The 21793-nt window shown below is 45.9% G+C and overlaps 1 protein-coding gene across 1 annotated transcript; it reads right to left on the bottom strand.

Moving 5' to 3' along the window:
• Window positions 1–384: 384 nt before the first annotated feature.
• Window positions 385–20441, bottom strand: ECHDC3 (enoyl-CoA hydratase domain containing 3). The gene is made up of 5 exons (XM_081116918.1): window positions 20042–20441; window positions 16612–16733; window positions 15175–15272; window positions 10797–10997; window positions 385–4586 (listed from the first exon to the last, which is right to left on the bottom strand). Exons 1-5 carry the CDS (start codon window positions 20215–20217, stop codon window positions 4275–4277), a joined length of 909 nt encoding a protein of 302 aa, XP_080973044.1. The 5' UTR covers window positions 20218–20441; the 3' UTR covers window positions 385–4274.
• Window positions 20442–21793: the final 1352 nt, after the last annotated feature.

The following is a 21793-nucleotide window of genomic DNA, read 5'->3' as shown; positions in this document are numbered from 1 at the left end:
TGGTAAGGCCAATATTGAAAACATACAACATAAAATGGGAATATTTTTTAAATGTGTAAAAAATACTTGCAAATTGTTCTGTGGGTTTGTGTTTAAACATCCTGGACAGGACAGGGAGACTTGAAGGAGATAGCAATATAAAGTCAGTAAGGACGTCTGAAGGCTGCATGCTGGGAATAGAAACCTCATGCACCTGATCCACCCACTGCTCCCCTCCTCCCCATTTCCTTGTGGAGCAGCCACCTCCCCTCACTGGGAGCCCGGTGGGCAGGGCTGTCCTATTCAAGAGACACAGCAGGTCCATCTTTTCATAGGGCTCTGCTTAGGACCTGAAAAATAAGTTTGAACTCCAAAATATGAAAGAAAAACCCTTGCAAGACTGACTGAAATTTAGTATTTTATTAACTGTAAAACATCAACTTCAATTTGATGTTTTGAATTTAACTCTTGCCTACTTGATGATTGCCCAGAAATAATTATTGTCAATTAATCAAACATTTTTTTTAATCTTAAAAAGGCAAATCATTCCATTTCCTTCCCTAGCTAGAATAATTATATTTACTGTGGAATATGGGTGTACTCTGTGATAGGAGGTGGGGCTTCCAAAGGCTTGAGCACTGAGGGCTGAGGAAGGCCCTGAAACCTGCCCAAGGGGAAGATTTTATTTTATTATTTTTTAATCCTCACCTGAGGATATTTTTTCCATTACTTTTCAGAGGGAGAGAGTGGGAGAGGGATGGGGAGAGCGAGAAAGACATCAATGTGAGAGAGACACAGTGACTGGTTGCCTCCCACAAGTACCCCGACCAGGGCCAGGGATGAAGCCTGCTACCAAGGTACGTGCCCTTGGCCGGGCTCGAACCTGGGTCCCTTCAGTCCGAGGGCTGATGCTCTAACCACTGAGCCAAACCGGCTAGGGTGGTAGGGAAGATTTTAAGGGGCTCCTGGAAGTGCTCAAGTCTCCTCACAGTCCTCTCCAGGCCGACAAGATTGCTCACAATTTCATCACAAAGGCCCCACTGCTCCAATATAGGCACTGGGAGAGATCTGTCACTCTCATCCTGGTAGGGACTTCGCATATTTTAGCGTACAGCAGAATCACTTGGAAATTTTTTTTAAATGCATATTTTGGGGTCCCCAAAACCAGAATTTATGATTCAGCAGATCTAGTGAGGAGCTCAGGAGTCTACACTTGGACTGTTCAGACCATCCATGGGCCACACTTTGGAAATGCTCTTAGTGCAGTGAGTTTTCAGAGGAAGGAGAGAGGAGGGGTGCTGGCTAAGACACCTAGACAACGGAAGGGGAACCGCCAATTCTGATAGAGATCTGCCTGGTGCAGGGTCATCAGAAGGTTCTGGTGTGGTCTGAAAACCTCTGAGTACCTGATGGATTTCCCGTTCTCAAGTGTAATCAGGTGCTTTCAATGTAGAAATAACATGTCCATATTCTCCATTCCTAAAAGAATATTTTCTTTGAACAAAAGCTTCCTGTTTCAAGTTTCACAGCAAATTTCCAAATCCAGTATTGTAGAACCCAAAATTTCAGAACCAATAGGAAAAGTGTCCAGTGGTGTCACTCTTATGACCAGGAAACTGAGTGCTGCAGGAGGTTACATCATCTGCACACAGTGACACAGCTAGCTGATGACAAACCTGGGACTCAGTGCTCTGGGTTCAAATCCATGCTTTTCCTAATCCTCTTTGATAAACATACTGTTGCCTTGGCTATGCCATTTCTGACTGGCTTCCATTAAGCACTGGTGGTCTTTCCTCCAGCTCTTGGGAGGAATGTAGTGTAGTCAGGAGCACAGGCTTCAGAACCATACAGGCCCAGGCCCACATGCTGGCTCCACCCTGGCAAATGCCTTCACTTCTCTGAACTCCTGGGTAGCAGGGGGACGGAGCAAGCTACTGCAAAGGGCTGCCTGACAGGAGCTTAGGTTCATTAAATCACCAAGTTCTCTGGTGTAAAATTAATCAGTCATTCACTCCATTTGTTTATATTCTCCAGGGCTAAGCCAGCCTTCGGAATGGTGTCTCGCCCAGGTGAGGAGTGAACACCTGTTTCACTTTCTGTTCTAGCCCCTGCACTGCTGGGGTGATGTCTGTCTGCTGGGTTGAGCTCAGCAAAGCTCCTTGAGAAGTAAAATGGTACAGGGAAAGACAAATATACTAGACTTTCCAAAGGCAATCATCACACGTGGTTAGCAGAAATTTTTCATTCAATGTCCCAGTGGAAGGAAGCAGATACAAATTAACCCGAAATTTATATTAGCCTTGGGATTCATTACATGACATCAGAGGATGGGTAGCAAACTTTCTTTCTAGGTTTATGCACAGGAGACTATTAAGATTTATAGCTAGTTCCCAAGGGCACATCAGCTCACAGACTGGGAAGGCAGCCCAGAGGCCCCAGGATTTCATGGTTTGAGGTCATCATGCGGCTCACACAGACACTGGAGAGTTAACTTTTGCTTTTCATTTGCCAAATGTATGAGAAGGCTTTGTTACTTTCTCCAAAGCCCAGAGAGCTTATAATGCCCTCTCCTCTACACTGTGTGATCTGGCAACTGCCAAACAGTGACTGCCACAGCCAGCCACCTGGACAGAGGGTGCAGTAGGGACCCCACTGACAGCACGGTTCTGAGCAGACAACAGCTCTGTCCTTCACCATCTAGTTTAGAGCTTCAGCCAGCTCTTTATTAGCTTTGGAGAAAAACTCATTAGTAGTCTGCCAATAATTCAAATCCATTGTCCCCTGTGCACTGGCCAAGTTCTAGAGCAAGGAGTACCTGGTTCGCTGTTTTGGTTGGAGAGCTGCCATGGAGCAGGAAAGTCACTTCTTCGGGCTGGACTCCCAATAAGGCAGTGTGGCCAGGAGAAAGCATTGTGGCTTCACCAGGCAGATGGAGTTTGCAACCCTCACTGTACAGCGTCAGCTGTTTGACCTGGGACCAAGTGGGCCTCAGCTATTCATGTGTGAGATCATTGTAGGACCTGCTCCACTGGGCGTGGTGAGGACTGAAGGAGAATGTAGCACATGTCAGGTGTCCAGCAGATGGTAGCTCTAATGATCTTTCTGCTCAGGAGGGACACTCTTAGAACAAGCTCTTCCTTTCCAAGAAAACACTTTTTTACCTTTCTAAACTGACCAAAAAAAAATCTCAATAGAAACCCTTGAAGACACTAGGGGACATCATACCAAGAAATGCTTGCCTTGGGTGAGAACCACTGGTTAAAACACATGGTTGTCTTTGGCCATGGCACTAACCACATTTAGGGCCACATTCTACTCTTAGATAAGATGAATTGGGCAAGCTTGAGGACAGATTTAGAATATTTCTTGGGCCATACTGAACCAGAAGCCAGAAAGTAGTATGTTTAGGTTCTAATTCAAGCCCTTGCTTAGCTGGGGACTCAACTGCCTTATGCTACTGTGGATTCTCACCAGAAGCAGAGCAGAGTTTGGAAGCATGTCTGGAACAGGTGACTTTTAGTGGGTAGGACTGTGTGTTTTGAGTCCTTCCTACCTCCCCTGATGTTTTTGTCCTCAGGTTTAGCCCAGGGTCCCGTTTCACAGTACCTCCGATGGCCAGGACATTCACTGCAGAAACATCAAGCACCTACTCTTATGTCGTAGTATGGGCATACAAAGAAAGAATTAGTTGATTTTTTCCCCCCGAGACAGCTTACAGCCTGGTTAAGAAGATAAAATTACCAGTCTTTCTAAATACTTAATCTTTTAAAGTCACGTAAGATTATTCCAAAGCCATAGGCATGATTATTTCTCAGAAGAACCAAGAAGATGTTCAGTGTGGAGGCTATCTCATGGAGATTGGAACGGGTTCACGTGTCTGAGGCAACCAGAACTACCACCACCTTAGGGGACATTTCTGATAACAGAGGCAGGTTGGCATCCTTCTTTCACACCTCATTTTATCATCACCTTCTCCTGTGTCAGGGTGATCCCTCACTTAAGGTTCCGTGAAGAAGTGTATCAAATTCCAGGCTTACTACTGTAGCTGGCCCAGCATCGGTGCTCACTCCCCTTAAAGCAGCATTTCCTTTGACTCTCCGTTACATCCTTTCCCCATGGAACCATGGCTTTTAATGCAGACCCCACGCGGTGCGACCATGACTCATGCTACAGAAGCAGCCTGTCTGCTGTTCCATCACGAGGCAGCAGTGGTGGCTGGAGTCAGATGGGGGTGGGGGGCATCCCGAGTGCTGCTCACTGGGCTCATGCCCCCTCCCTCCCTCTGATGTGGCAGCTCAGTGTGACCAGGCAGGTTTCCTCTTCTGGATGAAGGCCTTGATTCCCTCCTGCCCATCTTGCAGGGACACATTGTCCACCATGGTCTGGGAGGCGAGGTGGTAGGCCGTTCTAAGGTCCTGGCGCACTTGCCTGTAGAAGGTGGCCTTGCCCAAAGACACCACAGGACGGCTCAAGGATGCGATCTTTTTTGCGATTCTCATGGTCTCCTTCTCCAGCTGCTCTTCCGGCACTACTCTGCTGAGCAGCCCATGCAGCAAGGCCTCCTGAGCAGAAATGGGCTCCCCAGTAAAAAGCATTTCTAAGGCGACCTGGTAGAGGAAACATGGGCAGTTACTAAGGCACTCTCCTTCTGACCCACTGCCACCTAAGTCCCCCCTCTCCATTTCACTCTGTTGACACAGTTGGTGTCTTGACTTTCTGACAATGTTGGCCCAATTCACAGGAACAGATCTGATCTTTCCAGGAGCAAAGACGGACTCTCCGTGTCCTCGTGCTCCTTCCCCAAGCTGAGCTCCCAGCTCTAAGGAGGCAGGAGATTTGAGCTGCCTCTTTCAAGGGCCAAGCATAGGACAGGGGCCACATCTGATGGGAAGAAACTAAAAATGCCTGAGAGCCAGGCCCATCGCCTCCCACAAACCAGAGCAGGGGTTACTTTCCAGAAGAAAGGGATGTGCCGAGAAGCTACCACCTCAGCCTGATTTGAAAGAGCAGCCCCATCTCCCGGAGGAGGGGAGTGAAAGGAAATGCCTTCCAGGGACAGATGGAGGGGTCTAGCATGGTGTTAACTTACAAGGAGAGGACGCCCTCTTTCCATAATCCTCTCCCCGCAGAGGCCCGCAGAAAGGGGCAGTACACCTTTCTCACTCTCCAGTTTCCTGGGTTCTATCGCTGGCCACATACTGTGCCTCAATTCTGTAATTCTACAAAGCCCAGCTTCTTGAAACTCAAACTTAAGATTTAGGAAAGGGGTTTCCAGATGCACAGGAAACACAGAGCCCCTCCTCCCCACCTGGCTCATTCTCCTGCAGCCCAGCTGGCATCTTTGCTGTTCCTTGAACATGCCAAGCGTGATGTCACCTCAGTCCTGTGTTTGCTGTTCCCTTGGCCTGCAGTGCTTTGTCCCCATGTCCTCATGGCTTGTTCCCTTATCTCCTTTAGGTCTCTGCTCACATGTCACCTCATCAGTGAGGTCCTCCATGACCATACCATCCTATTACAATTGCGATCCAACCTCAGCACTATCCCCCTTTCTGGCTGTATTTTAATCCTTTGTACTTTCATCATTGAACAAACTATATACTTTACACATTTGTTTATTGTATTATCTCCTTTGCTGGCATGTAAGCTCAACTAGGGTGGAGATTTTCTTTTTTTTGTTCTGTTCATTTCTGTATCTCCAGCACCAAAAGAGTGCCTTGCATGTGGCAGGCAACCTATTAAGTATTCATCAATGAATGATTTAATGAATGAATGGATGAAGGCAAACAGAGCACAGCAGAAGTGACACTATAGTTCTTTAAAGGCTAGGTCAAAAGGTGATACAGCTTCTACCTGGCTCTTTCCCTTGGTAGTTCAGCCTGAGAACCTGGCCACCTTGCTCTGAGGAAGCCCAAGCCACACTGAGAGGCTGCGCTAAGTGTCCCGACTGAGTTTCCCGCGGAGAGGCAGCCTCAGCAGCCAGCCAGGAGTGAACAAGCCTTAACTGACTGCCCCCGGCTGTCATTCCCCCATCTTAGTCTCCCAGCTGAGGCCACAGATATAAAGCTTCCCTCACTGACCCTGAGCCCTGTCCAAACTGCAGATTCATGAGCTAAACAAATTACTGTTGTTTTGAGCCACTAAGAGTGGGTGGTTATGCAGTAAAAGATAATGGGAATAGTTTAAACTATATATATGATAGAGCGCATCAGCACAGTCTTTACTTACTGTTTAGGTTTCTACATAGTGGGACCCTGAAACTCCAGGTGAGAGAGCACGTAAATAATAGTTTCTTAGTGTCGGTGCCATTGTCTATTTTGGACCAGATGTTTTGTGTGGGTTTGTCTTGCGCATGGTAGCATCCCTGGCCTCAATCCACTGAGTGCCAGTCGTATTCCCACCCCAACCTGTGACAATCAGAAATGGCTCCAGGCATTGTCAAATGTTCCTGGGGCCAAAACTGCTCCCAGTTTATTTTGCTTTTATTTATTTAATTTGTATTGACCTTAGAGAGAAGAGGGGAGTGAGTGAGAGAAAGGAACATAGATGTGAGAGAAAAATGTATCGGTTGCCTCCCTCACACCTCCCAACTGGGGACTGAAACCCTGCAATCTAGGTATGTGCTCTGACCGGGAATGGAACCCACCACCTTTTGGTGTTTGGGATGACACTCCAACCAACTGAGCCACACCGGCCAGGGCACCTCCCAGTTCAGAACCATTGATGCAGATGGTTTTTTAAATCATGAGACTAGATTATGCTTCTGCTATTCTGGCACCTCTCCCTTCTGTCCAGAAGACCAAAAAGGTCTTAATGGGATTGAAGCTGCTCACAGAAGAAGTTTTGACTGGAGTAGGGTCAGGGCCAGAGGCCTGGACTGTTCCTGGACTACCTTCAAGTTCCTAACACCCCCTGCCCAGTTTATGCCTCTTTCTGGGCCTCAGTTTCCTCACCTGCCTAGTGGTGTAATACTGTTTAGTATCATGTTGATTTATGGGGACTTTACCCAGGCAGATTAAGTAATGGCGTGGCATTCCCTAAGGAAAAGAAAGCCTGCTTATTTTATAGCGCATCACTACAATTTTTACTTACTGGTTAAGTTTCTATATAGTGGGCCCTGGAAACTTCAGGTGAGAGAAGAAAATGCCTCCTTTTCCCTAATCAACTCTTGCACTTCATGCATCCTCCTAACAAGTTGGTGATTTAATATTTCCTCCTCCTGGGCTATTTGCATTAAAAACAACAAAAAGGGCCCTACCGGTTTGGCTCAGTGTTTAGAGCATCAGCCCAAGGACTGAAGGGTCTTGGGATGGATTCCAGTCAAGGGCACGTACCTTGGTTGCAGGCTCAGTCCCTGGCCCCAGTCAGGATGTGTGCGGGAAGCAACCAATCAATGTGTCTCTCTCACATTGATGTTTCTCTCTCTCTCTCTTCCACTCTCTCTGAAAAACAACGGAAAAAATATTCTCAGGTGAGGATTAATAAAAACACAAAACCACATAAAGGACTAGAGGCCAAGGCTCACCACCAAGTTAGCTGGGCTTGTATCTGGACATCCCTGAGGCCACTTACTAACCACAAGACCTTAAGGGAACAATTTAACCCAGCTGAGTCTGTTTCCTTATCTGAAAAAACAGGAATAACACAACCATCCTCCTGCAGAATTGTGAAGATTAGAGAAAATGTCCACAGCTTAAAATACAGTGCTGGGCACTCAGTAGGCACCTAATAAGTGAGTGGCTATTAGTCACATGCTTATTCCAGCTGTAAATTTGTATGACTCTCTAATGTCATGTTTTAATGTCCATGGCCCCAGAAAGCAGAGCAGTCTTCCAGATCCCTTCCAGTCACACTAATGACAAGAGTAAGTTGGTGGCAGTGGTGTGTCAGTATCAGGGGCTGGGATGCTCAGAGGGGAGTGAAGCTGATGGACCATGGTGCTAATTTAATTGGCTGGGAAAGCTGAGAGGTAAGTAAGTTAGTTGAAAACATGGGATCCATGTTCTCAAAGGCACTAAGGCCACGTGTCTCACCTCTGCTGGCCACAGCAATCACTGTTAAAAGTGTAGATTCTGATGCAGTCGACCTGGGTGGGCCTGAGACCTGCATTTCTCCAGGCTCTGGTGAACTGCACACCAGCTGAGTGGCAATTCTTTAACACTCCTTCCAGCTTGGAAGTCCTACTCTGTTCTAATTAGACAACTGGGAAATCAGATTCTACAGGTACATAAGTTACCATGGAAGCAAGTGCTCCTACCACAGAGAAATGGCTGGTCTGGGATGAGGGGGTTTGGACCTTTCATGTGCTCTATGGAGGTGCCATCCGCTTGAGGCACTGGCTCCACATTTCTGAACAAAGCCTGCTCTGATAGGGCAAGGGAGCAGCTGCACCAGGCAGGCTTTTTATATGGTGCAATGAAGATGCATTATTTAACTCATGCCAGAAGAGAGAAACACTTTATAAACGTGGAAAATTATTCATGCCCAGGCTCAGTCTGGCATGAACACAAGGGCTCCATGCCATCGTTTCTGCTCCCAGTGGACCAACTGCAGCTCTCTTGTCTCTGGCACAGCTGAGCAGTTTCCCATGGTGACCAGCAGAGGGTGCTGGTGACCCACATGTGTGGCCTAGGCCTGGGAGAAAAGGGCCAAGCTTCCCAACTAGGCCAGTTTGCAAAAGCACCTGCTTGCTTCCCTGTGGATGTGCGTGGGGACACGTGCCCAACACCCAGAAACAGTCAATGGGCCTGTGTATGCATGTGTTCCTGTGGGTGCAATCAAGCAATGACAAAGGGTAAGTGCGTTTTGTTCAGGTTTAGATTTTTGTGAATTCCCAGTGTTCCTCCTAAAGGGGGCCACCCAGGTAAGATCTGCAGTCCAGACACCTGGCAGAGGCCCTGAGTGCCAACGGGCTTTTCATCCCACTAAATTCCCATTATCAGTACTGCGATTTCAGCTCATTAATAGGGACCTGAAACTGTATCTCTGCTTCATGCCTTCAAGTAGTTCCAAGAAGCCCCATACGCAGGGACATCTGTTACAACTCTGAACCACTTCAGATGGCAGACTAGGGAAAACCTCTGAAGACTTCAGAACAAGAACACTACCTCTGACTAGTGATTCAGAGGCCTCCTGGGATGAGGACAGGAGGAGCACAGAGCAGGGATGGAGATTCTCTGCCCATCTTCTGAGTGGGCCTGACACTGCCAGAACTTTCTGTGGGAGGAAAAAGTTACTTTGGTCTTACAGTGTCCTGCCCCTTAATCTCTCGTGCCGGACAATTACGCAACATGATTCTGAGAACTGGGTTTCCTGGGAACGTAAGTCTTGTTTTTGTCACAGTTACCCTCTTTCTTCTCAAAAACTAATTTAAAATTTGGCAAGTCTGATATGATGTTTAAGTTTTTAGGACTCAATTATAAACCTTGATTTTAAAAGTTTATTTTAAGAGAGAATGGGTTCTTATCCTGACAGTAGGACAATCATGATTTAAAGGTTTCAAATGCCTTAACATGTATCCTTCCAGAATGTTGGGTGTTGAAGATGAACAGCTGCAGGTAGGCTAACCAGACAACCACCGTTTACTATGCAGAAGGGCTTGTGATTTGATTTGCACAATTATAAGATAGTTTGTTAATAAGCTCTGACAATGTTTGTAATGAATGCATTTTAATTTAATGTACTGGCACAAAGTAGGGACTTAACCTACACACATTTAAAGTAAATGTGTATCCTGACAGGATGAAAACATCCCCTTGGCTGAGGAGCTTTAGTAAGCTCTGTTCTGACAGGTCACTTTTTGCAGGTGTGGGGCTCATGTTCAGCCAGTTCTTGTGTGTGTGTGTTTGTAGGTATTTGTATTGAGAATCTCCTCCAAAACACACACGTCTGTAAAAACTCCTGAGGCACCTGAAAGAAAGAAGTGCTTCCCTACGTGTCTCCATCCTGTGGCAGGATTTCACTTGTGTCCCACTTCTTTTGTGCCTCAGGCAAATGAGCAAATGCTAATTTTTGTAGTAGATGCTAAAATGGATATGATATTCTAGAAAGCAGTTCAGTTCCCTATTTGCTATGGTATATGACTCCCCCCCCATTTTTTAAAACAGATTTCCAATTGAGAATGGGGATGTATCTTTTCTAGAACAAGAAAACCACTGGTTTCTACTTACAAGATGTTCAATAAATATAATTTTATAATGTTATAGGAAGGGAGAAAGCTTTGTAAAGAAAATGGATTTCACTGTGGTTAGCAACAACAAAACAACTTTTACATTATGGCTCCTGGGGCAGCTTCAACATGCCAGGCACAGGATGTTCATGCTCCTGAAATACAGCCATCAGAAAGCTCACACACTCAGTTTAGCAGCTACTTTCAGTCCTTTCTAGAATAAGACAGTCTGTCAGCAAACAGTCAGCCAGTGGCACTTGTATCCCAGCCTCTCGATACTGGCATTTCCCCATGCTGTTACATCTCATGGGCACCCTTTCAGTGCAACAAAAACTGCGTCTCAACTGCATTTCAAATAAGATTATGAAAAAATGTGTGCCTTTATGGAAACAAACAAAAACATCCAAAAACATAACTAGCCATCTGGAGGGATAGGCAACAGTGAAATGCATGATTCGCAATGTGAAGGACTCTGTGAGAAGCTGCGAATTCCTTCCCGGACACGGTGTTAGAGGGAACACTGCAGCACATCCAGCCAGCTAGGCTTCGTGCAGAATGTCCTGATTCAAATGCTACTTTAACAAGCGAATTCTGGAACCAGTCTTCACTGATGGGTTACAACTAGAGAGGGGGCTGCAGGGGGTCAGATTACCTTTCTCGGCACTGCTCTCCCCAAGGCCACCCCAGGGGTAGAGCAGAAGAGCCCGACGTTCACACCCGGAGTAGCAAATGAGGATTTGTCACTGGCCACGGCAATGTCACAGCTGGCAACCAGCTGACATCCAGCAGCGGTGGCCAAGCCATTCACCATGGCAATCACAGGGACGGGGTGATTCTGGATCAGCATCATGACCTAAGGAGCAAACATACTCAGTTACATTCATCCAAGAGTGAGGTGCAACACTAATGTTTATTTCATATGACTTTACTGCTTTCAGAGCACTTTTCAACTCTATTAGTGTATCAGATTCTATGAAAAAATGTACAAAAGAAGGCACAGAGGGAACCTGCATTGAATACTATGAACCATTGAGCCATTTAATTCCTGAGAAGATCAGGAGGGAAGGACACTATGTTACAGCCCTGACACAGGCTCAGAGGGGAAGGAACTGGACTAAGGCCACAAGAGCTGCAAGTGGTGGCTGTGGGGTCCAAACTAACACCTGCCTGACTCCCAGCCCCCGGCCTCTTTGAGGTTACAGTCCCGTCCCCTCCAACTGCTTCCCCAGCAGCCCCTCAAAAGAACAAGGCTGATTTTCTCTCTGGGCAGCAAATAGTTCTGTCCTCACTGAGCCTGTGGAGCTCTAGTGCTAAAGGTCTGAAACGTATTTGGAACTTTCTTGGAAAATTAAGATGGAAAAGGGATTGGAAGGTAATTTCTCTAGTAATTCTCATATCACAACTATGAATACCCTTTCAATTCTGTTAAAATGATGGGGAACACCCTGCTGTCATCAAAATAAACAAAATTCCTAAACCAGCACCACTGGCACAGAGAAGGCAGCCAAAAACTTGCTCTGGTGATACCCCCAGCCCTTTATAAGTCTCCAGAACTTTAACTTATTTTTGCAGCTTACAAAATAATTTATTTCTCCATTTCTTCATGACGCTCTACACAGATTGTGTTGCTATGGTAACTTCCATTTATAAATGGTTGCTCTTTGAACCCTGGCAGGGAGAGAGGGGAGGCAGAAAGGAGCTTCATCTGGGCTTTTCTCCCATAATGGCAACTCAAAGATAGATGAACTTCATTGATTTTCCCCAACGTACCTTTGTCTTTATAAGCATTTGGTATTTGTCAGCTTTATTATAACATAGCCAATTAGATATTTAAGGATATGCTATCATGTTCTATGGTAGAGGCTCTTGACTTTTAGGGGGTTCACCTTTAAGAATCTAAGTGCTAGTAACCCTCTTCGTAGAATGCACTTAGTTGTACCCATCCCCCAAACCACTCATGGATTACAGGGCTCATGTACTCTCAGTGAGAACGGGGATGGTCAGTGACAGCTCATTCGCAGTGAGCTACAGTAATAAGGAGAACACACAAGAACTTTAGAAATCTTGCTGCAAAGACAAAATTTTGTTTAGCTCTGCCTGTCACCTGTCACCTAATGAACTTCAGTTTGTTATGAAAAGCCAACTGACTGTGATTAGAGTTGAATAGTTCGTCTCCTGTCTGCCACCTACGAAAGGCTAGTATTTCATGTAGCCTGGTGGGAAAATACTTAGATAATCCAGTATATATCAACAACATTAAAAATATTCATACTTTTGATCTAGGAATTGTACTAACAAACAATCTAAAAGGGTAAAAAGCTGTCTAGATAAAGATGTTCACCAAATAATCACTCTATAATAATAAAACTTATAAATAATAAATATATAAAAATAAGGAAATGGCTATGTTAACTAGACTGTATTCATTTCATGGAATGCTATATTCTCATTAAAGTGAAATCTTCCAAGAGAAACACCAGCACAGTAGTCTGGCCCTGGTGTAGTGGTCTAGAGCCAGCTGCTGGGGTTTGATGTCTATTACTCACTCGCCTCATCCTCAGTTTTCACATCTGTAAAATGGGTATAATAATAATACTAACTTTATAGAACATGAGAATTACATAAGTTAGTATGTCTAAAGTACTCAAAATATTACCTGGAACATAGCAAGCATTCAATGTTATATTATACAATTACACAGTATAATCATATCTATGTGAAAAATGATTAAAAATAAATGTAGTGAATATTTTTATTAATTATAGTTCTCTCTGGGTGGCATGATCAGTAATTTTGTTTCTTTTGTTTTTCTAGATTACCAAAATTTTCTGTAATAAGCATTTATTTCTTTTATAATTAGAAAACATTTAAAATAAAGTTAGAGAGCAATTCAGAGAATAAAGCAGCTAGATAATCTATCCCTTAATAATAGTCAAGAATTGATTATTCCTCCTATTTTACCTCCTGAATGAAGTACTTTTGGGGGTCCAGCCTACTCCAAAATGTGATGTAAATTTAACGCTGCCCTAGCCTCAATGAACTCCATTGCTGAGGGTCCACATTATATCCAAAAGCCAGAGGGCCTATCCCATTGTCATTTCTGCATGGGGTGTGAAGAGAAAGAGAAGACTCTCCTCCTGGACTGGGGTTTCCACTATCAAACTTCACAGGATATTAGAGCAGACAGACAAGGACAGGTGTCTAGTGAGAGCTGCTGCATCAGCTCACAGAAGTTACTATCACTCTTCAATAACCAAGTACTTCTTCCCATTCTCAATTTGCCCTATTACTGATTTTTTAAATAATTAACTATCATGCCATACTTGTGATCTGTAACAAATCTGTTACAAATTTTAGATGTTAAGCTAATTCAGATATCTCTGTCTTCCCTTCTCAAATCAAATTTCCTCATGCATGAGCCCAACATGAAATACCTAGCTCATTCTGTTCCAACCTGCCTGTTGATTACACTTGGAAACTGAAATCTTGCACAAGTTTATGGCGCTCATATTTATTCAGATTATCTGATTCTCTTAGGAAAAAAATGCTAAAGAAATCAATGCATTTTCACTCTTGTTTGGCTGCATCAGCGCTAGGTCCTGCTTAGGCACTGGGTCTTTTTCAGTGAGCTAGAGGCATCCAGGGTTGGAAGCTTCCATGAAACTGAGTATTTATCCTCTGAGGAAGCCCTGGCTCCCTGTGGCCCTTTGGTAACCCATTTAGATCCCAGTTCATGAAGATCCCCCAGCAGAGTGGTAAAAACAGATCCTTTTGGGAAGATGGAAGGGCTCTATTGATTCTCTTTGATGATTTTCTACTTTGGTCAAACATACTGGGTATTAATAGAAAAATAACTTTTAAAGTAGCAAGCCTTGGGAAACACAGGAGCAGAATATTACATAATCATTAATGTGAAATAAAAGACCTAAGTCCTAGCTCTGGCTTGCTTTCTCCTCTCTATGACGCCTCAACTCCATCACTTTCCCCTTTGTCCCTCCATGAAGCGAGAAAACTATAATCTGATCTCTAGAAGGGTTTCCAGAAAGGCAAGGAAAACAAGTGATGGTAAAGAAGGTATCTTAATCACCTTCCATTTCCAACCCCCATTGCTCACCTCTGTCTTGTCTACATAGTAGGTATTGCTATCTGTTTGTTGAATCACCAATGATCAAATGAATGAATGAATAAGCCTATGAATGGTGAAAAATTAGGCTAAGTTATCTTAGGGTCACGTTATGAACCTGTTTTACATGTCTTGTTTCTCAGCTAGATTTCCATTTTTAGTTTGGCAGGAAACTCTTTTTGCCTTCTATTTCCCTCAGTATCTTGCAAGTATCATCCATATAGCAGGTGCTCAATACACAGTACTGAAATGAACAATGTTATGTAAAGTTGGATTCTATATTTAATTTCTGATTACCCTGTGGTTGATCTGATGCATTTATAAATCATCTCTTTTTGTTCTTCCTCCTCTACATCTGCTGGCAATTTCCCTTCTTAATATGGTTAGAGACAGAAGTGAAAATGAAGAGGTTAATTTTCCTACTTGGAGGTGGTGCTTATAAAGGTTAGTTGAAAGAAGGGTTTGAAAATAATTTTTAAAATCTTTACTGTTATTCCATTTATGAATGATCTCTTTCCCATTAATAGAATTGTTTTAGTTAAAAAAAATTTTAAATGATAATCTTAGGTTCTTTCTCTCTAAAGATGTACATTTCTATCCTTTACCTCTTAAGACATGTATAGGAAGACATACCCATGATGCTGGAGATGGCAGCTCTCAATACAGCACATACTTTACTTTCTTTAGCATATCACATATCAACAGCAAACTATGGTCGCTTTTTAAAAGTCTAAACTAAACTGTTGCTTGGATGAAGGAATCGCCAATGACCACACAGAAGTTTCAGTAGTTCTGCAGTGGTTAGGCCTCATAGATAAAACCTTACCTGTAAAATAGAAGCCTAATTCAAAATTTAATATACATAATCATTTTCAGGTTTGCAATGCCAACAGTCCTCCTGGCTTACCTCAGAACAGGTTTGAAATACTTCAGCGTGATATTCTGGACGTTGCTCATCTGTCAGTTCCTTTAAATCATGCCCGGAAGAAAATACAGGCCCCTCAGCTACAAAGGTTTCCAGTTGAGAAAATAAAATAAAAAGGCATAAACAGCAAAGCTGGGAAGGTCACTTATTTGTCAACTAAATAACTTTAACAAACAATGATATCAATGTTGTGGATATAGAAGTTAATGGCCTAATTTGGTAAGAATAATTCCATTTAACTTGAAAAGTTACAGCCAGTACTTTGTGATGACAATTCAGGATGAGGCATCTGTACTCTAAGAGGTTTGTGCTGGAAATCAATGAACACATGCAATTACAATTACACAAAGGAGAGGGCTCAGTAACCAAAGCAGATGGACTTCTTTTAGAGTTGTCTCTCCGGCCTCACAGTTTTGTTTTTGGACTTAGTCCAAAAACAAAGTATACACCCATCAAAATCCTCCATGCCTTCTGCAGCGTCCCTGTCATTTAGTCTACAGACAATGGCCACCCAAACAACAAAATGTAATTCCACTGATAGTTGATAACATTTTCTCATATTTTCCTTTTAATAGGCAATATTATTCCCTTTAAACAAGTGAGGAAATTGTGTCGTTCACAAGTTAGCTGCCTTTGCTGCAACTGGGGAACATCCTCCTGGCTCCTGAATATCTGTTCTATTTGTTTTCTCTTTGCCATATAAAACAGTTGAAAATTTATATTCAACCATAGATAAGAAGGTAACATTCTGAGTATCTACCTCCGGAAATACTGATCCTTAATTTCTACAACAAAAAAAAGTGTATCACAGGGCATCGTCCATTTAATTTTTCTGTGGATGCTTTAAAATAATGACACTGATATTATTTATACCATCACCATCATCTCTAGAAAAATCAGTAAAAATTTGTGCTGGAAAACAGCAAGGAAAGAAATGAGCAAATGAGGGCATCCTTTCTGGCATCACTGAAGAAGACTGCAGATATTGGTTGAAAGTTTGGTAGGAACAGAAAAGACAAACCAATCAAATGCCTGAGCAGCCTTGTTCCAGCTGACTAGGCAGGCTACCCAAAGGATCAGTGATTAAGCCCATCTTATTAGGTCCCTGAGGAAACCAATTATCTGATTTCAATGGGAATGCTTCCTATCCGATAAAAAGGAAAAAGACATATTTTCACAGCACAGTAATCTTTACTACAATTTCGTTAACAGTGTTAGGAAAAAAAATGTCAACAATGAAAAAAAAAAGTTAGGACCAAGCCCCCCACTACACAAGAGTTTTTCATAATTAATGTTCTTGTAAAGGAGCTTCTAAACAATTCTCCCATTAAGTGAGGGGAATGCCTCAGTTAACCAAAGAATTTTGAACAAAGTCTTCTGGGTACTGCAGAATCCTGAGGATGGGTATCAGATGAATACCTGAAATGATAATGACTTTCAGATCTTTGCTTTCAGCTTCATGAAGAATGTCACTTTGGAGGGATTTCAGCATCGCCAGGGATAGCACGTTCCTCTTCTTTGGATTGCTCAAGACAATGTTCCTGCAAAGAACATTTTATAATTACTGGGTCATGCACCTGTCAAAACAAGTGAGGACCCCTGCAATTCCTTTCTAATTTGGGAGCTATTTTTAAAACACCAGAAAAGAGAACTACTAGTGCTTAGAGGCAACTGAGATGGTCTGTCAACTCTCTGGAGTGACGACTAAGTCAAAACAAGGAGACTTCCTGAAATGCAGGCTGGGTTTTCTCCCTCTTCCCTAGATTTGTTTCTCTTTTTCTCCAGGTTTGCCGTCAGAAACGTTACTGCCTCCCCACCAAGAGCGCAGGTCAGAGTCGTTCCAAAATCACTGCCGCCCATACTGAGAGCTGCGCAGTTTGTAAGCCAGCGGCAGGACCCAGAGAACTGACACACGGTGCCACCTGCAACTTACTTCTTCCCACTGTTCCTCAGAAAGAAATTAGAAGAGCCCATCATGAAAACCTGCCCCTGATCTCCTCCCGCCCACCCCCGGAAGAGGCAGCCAAGGTGCAGCTGCCTGTACACACGACAGCATTTTTCCGTATTTTTTTGCGGCATCCTGTAATTCTGCACAATAATTCATGCTGTCTGAGAATGGTATGGTACGTGAAGAACAAAAGGGACAGAACTGTACAGCAAGAGGGCTCTTTTGGACATGTCATCTCACTAGAAGCTGGCATTCAAAGGCCTGCTCGCTGTTTTAAGTATGCTGATTAAAATAACCTGTATTGTCATCTTACCGCCCATACACAGAAATGTCTTATTTTCGCTGTCATAAGGAACAAGCATCAAGCCAAATATCAGATTATTGTTATATATTTTGTATCTGTTTCCCATCTGCCTCCACCCACATTTTCTGCCTTCCTCATTCTTGTTTCAATCTGATATTCCTACCGCTGTGTGTCAGCTTGGATTCTCCGTAAATTGCCTCCTAGGCCACTGTTTTTTGGAAAACCACTTTGATGGCTGAATCTCAGTGCAATACCATATTCTTTGGAATACTATTTCCATTTTGCTGCCATCTTTAAGTGGCTGTGATATTCAGCATTGCTTCTCATATACATGCTCTCCTAGGTACAAAAATGACTTGCAGTTGATATGCGCATAGACTTCGAAACCTGTATTTGGTGGGGTGGGGAGATGGTGGTGAAAGAATTGCTGATAAACCTTCCAGTAAAATAATGAGTATGCTTGCTGCAGCATATTTTAAAAGCTGCCCTCCTATCCATGACATATTCTTAAATTCTAAGGTCTCAGGTGAAATTGTGTAAAAAGATGCCAGCCCCTCAACCTGGCCAGTTTTGCTCAGTGGTTAGAGCATTGGCACATGGACTAAAGGGTCTCAGGTTCAATTCTGGTCAAGGGCATGTACCTCGGTTGCAGGCTTGATCCCCAGCCTGGTCAGGGCGTGTGCAGGAGACAACTGATCAATGTGTCTCTCTCATATCCATGTTTTTCTCTCTCTGTATCTCCCCCTCCTTTCTACTCTCTCTAAAAAAATGAATGGGAAAAATATCCTCGGCCTGTGCTTCATGGCAGTATCTGTTCACATAAGTCCCATTAATCCTTTGGCTCCTGTCTTACACACCCTGTCAGAGTGCTCTAAGTTGCTGAGTTAACTTTTTAACCAGTGTAACCAGACTTCTGTTCCTGCCACTACTCCACTATAACTATTCTCACCTAAGAGCTCCTAATTACCTGAACCAAATCCAGTGGCCATTTGGATCATGCTCTCTTTCTGGAAACACATTCCTCCTCTCCTGGATTTTTGGTCTGCTTCTTCCATGGGCTCCTAGCCTTATGCTAACCCCTAAATGCCAGCCATCTAGAGCAGTACCCAATTCATAGCTGGTCCTCACTTACTGCTGAGAGGGACAGTTTTGAAAAGGAACACTCAAAGCTGGAATGAGTTACCCAAGCTCACCTACTTAGTGTCTAACATAGTACTACTTTCATGCTGGATTTGGGGTCTTCCTTCCTACTAAACAATTCCCAGCATTTATGATAGGTTGTTTTATCTCCCTGATTCGTGTTTAACTCTGGAGAATTCAACCAGGCGCCCTTTTGTCATTTGGCTTCTAACCAGATTTGCAGAAGCAGAACTGCCCTTGAAAAAAGGGAAGGACAGGCCCCTGCCTAATCCATGCACTTTGGGGCACAGTGCTCTGGGCCCTCTTCCAGCTCTGCCCATCCTGGTGAGCAGGAAACTACTAGGATAATGGGATATGCTCACCTGGAATCACCTCCCCCTTCCAACCCTGCTGCAGTTACCTGATACCCTGGAGTTCCCTGGCTGTACAGTGGACATCCCTAGGCCCCAGGGTGACCAACTGTCTATAGGGGGTGAAGGGGGTGAGAGGACAGAAAATATGGGCATGTGTATGGGGTGTCTGCAGACCTATGTGCCAAGACCCTCAAAGAGCAGCAGGAAGGAGGGGTGAAGAGGTAGAAGTGGGTGAGCAGAAGCTGGGAAGAAAAACTGTAGGACAGCGGCTGGCTCTCCACCTTTGGGGGACTCCTAGGAGCCTGAGGATTGTAAATTCAAACATGGCATTTGAGGTTTTATGAAGGTCTACTTGTCAGGGCAGTGGAAAACATATTTAGTAGTTAGTTTGATTTGTAACTTTTAAATACTTAGATATGCTATATGGGCTTCCCACTAGGTCCTTGCAGGGCCAGGCAAATGCCAGGATAAGGCCTGGATGGGGCCCTTCAACCTTTACCTGATCGTCCAGTTTCCACTGTGTGCACAGGTATGGTTTTAAGGGTTTTGGGCTTGTTGAGCCAAAGGGCAGAGCTCAGTACGGTGTGTCCTTCATTCTATTTATTGACCGGGCACTTCTGGGTGAGGGCCAAGGAGCAGCTCTGCTAGGCCTAACCTGGCCTTGGAGCCAGATGGAGTCCGTGAGGCACAGAACCCCTGGAGAAGGGCACAGCGGCGGAGGGCGGCCGGCAGGGCTGCCACACTGAGCCGGATCTAAGGCTGGGTGAGCGTGGGCCGTCGAGGCAGTCCCACTTGAAATCCTGCGGTGCTGGGTCCCAAACGCTCCTGAGCCGGGCCAGGGGCCTCTTACCGCTCCCGCGACTCCTTCCCGCTGGACCACCCTGCGGGCCGCGTTCCGCCGAGACGGACAACCAGGGCCCAGGGCGGCGGGCAGCGCTGGCCACGGAGCCCTCGCTGGACCCCGCGCGGGGAGAGGGGGCGCAGCGCCTGGCCCCCTCCGCCCCTCTCTCCCCGCGTCCCCGCCAGTCCTCCCCACCGGGCAGCAGCCCCGCGACCCTGCAGGCCGCTCCCGAGGGCCGGGGCGCCCGCGGCCCCGCCGCTGACCTGATGCCGTCCCGCTGCCGCGCGCTGGTGAGTCGCGGCCCCGGCTCCGACTCCGGCTGCCGGGCCCCGGCCGGCCCTCGGCTGCAGAAGCCGGCGGCGAGCGGAACCCACGGACCGCGCCGGAGCCAGTCGGGCGCCTTTGTCCCGAAGGCCCGCAAGCCCGCAGCGGCGGCCATCGCGGCCTGAGGGGCGCCTCGCAGGGGCTCCGAGGGGCGCTGGTGAGAGCGCGGCCGCTGGGCTTCGGCCGCGGGCAGGCACAAGGCGTAACTCTCAGGCCCGGGCCTCGATCTACCCCCCCAGGCCGGATCCCTCCGCTGCCGCCACGCCCCTCGGGGCCGTCTCCACGCGGCCCCGGCCCCTCTGTGGTCTCGCGCTCCAGCCCCGCCCACGACCGCGCCGCACGCCCGGGACCCTGGAGCCCCGCCCCGGCCCCGCCCCGCCCCAGACGCCCCGCCCCTCTCGCCGTTCCCCTTCCGCTCTCGGCGGGCCCCTGACCCCGCCCCTTGGCCCCTGACCCCGCCCCCTTCGCCCCCGAAAGGACGAGGGGTGGGGCCTCGGGTCAAGCGCCCGGCGGACCTGCAGGGGCTCTCCGCGGCTTGTTCCCTTAGCAAGGCCGGGTGAAGACGGAGAAGCGGTTGGTCTGCCCCTTCCTGCGCGGGGATGTGGTGGTTTGCCTAGATTAGAAAACTGAGTGTTATCAGGTGGGGGGCGGTGGGACTGACGGACGCCACTTCGTTACTTCGCCCCACCCACGAAAAGCCTCCCAGGCCCGGCGGGAGAGCACAGCTCAGGAGGTGAAGTGTACCCCACTCGGGCGCTGACTTTTGAATGCTTTATGTCCTCCCTTAGAGAAGCCCTGGCATCTGGATTTATCTCGGGTTTTTCAAATGCCCCCGGGGCGGAATGGAAGGCCCTTTCAGGATCTCAGTGGCTGCCACAGACAGGGCATATTCTGCACTTAAAAGCTTAAGTATATGCGAATGTTCTCTTTGTCGTTTGTTAGTTAACTGCTAACTGTATTCGTTAAGTTCTCAAAGTCTGGAGATTTGCAGGACATTTAAGACATGGTCTCAGCCCTCAGAGATACTATACTCCCTGGAACCATGCCCAAGAACCTCCACACCTTTCACACTGACTTTTGCAAGAATAACAATTGCACAAAAGCATACTAAAATGGGGCCATTGAGGTTGTAGAATGGCTTAAAATAGTCACACATTGGGTTCCTCTGAGTGAGGCTCTCTTTAATTCTCAGCTTCAAAATGGAGCAGAACACATATGTACAGAAGGATATTTTGAAATATCAGTTGAGATCACCACCACTTCATTTCCGTGGTCCCCACTCCATTCAGGCAGTGGGGTATTCTCGATCATTGTCTCCAAGGAAGACGGGCTCTGGCAGAATTCAGAGACAATCGGGGCAATTCCTGGCTTTTGAGTTGTAAAAGCCCAGAAGTTGGGGATTGGAAAACACCAAACAGGCATAATAGACTTGAGGGTGGTGGTGGTGGTATTGATAAGTAAGAACAAGGCTTTCTGCCTGAGACCAGATTAAGGTCCCCCAAGTTTGGGAGGCAAGGATAGGGCAAGTAGGGCTTGTAGGAAAAGCTTAGACGAGGGCACCTGTTGTAGGATTTGGGAGAGGGGGTGGGCCAAAGCCTCCTGGAGAAGTGGGAATGGTGGGAATCCCCAACTAGAGCGGAGGCAGGCTTGCTCACTTTCCTTGTTAGAACCCCAGGGAAGTCATGGGACTC

The sequence above is a fragment of the Miniopterus schreibersii genome, assembly GCF_964146895.1.
Source record: "Miniopterus schreibersii genome assembly, chromosome: 1".
Lineage (NCBI taxonomy): Eukaryota > Metazoa > Chordata > Mammalia > Chiroptera > Miniopteridae > Miniopterus > Miniopterus schreibersii.
This window is presented reverse-complemented; position numbering and strand designations above follow the sequence as displayed.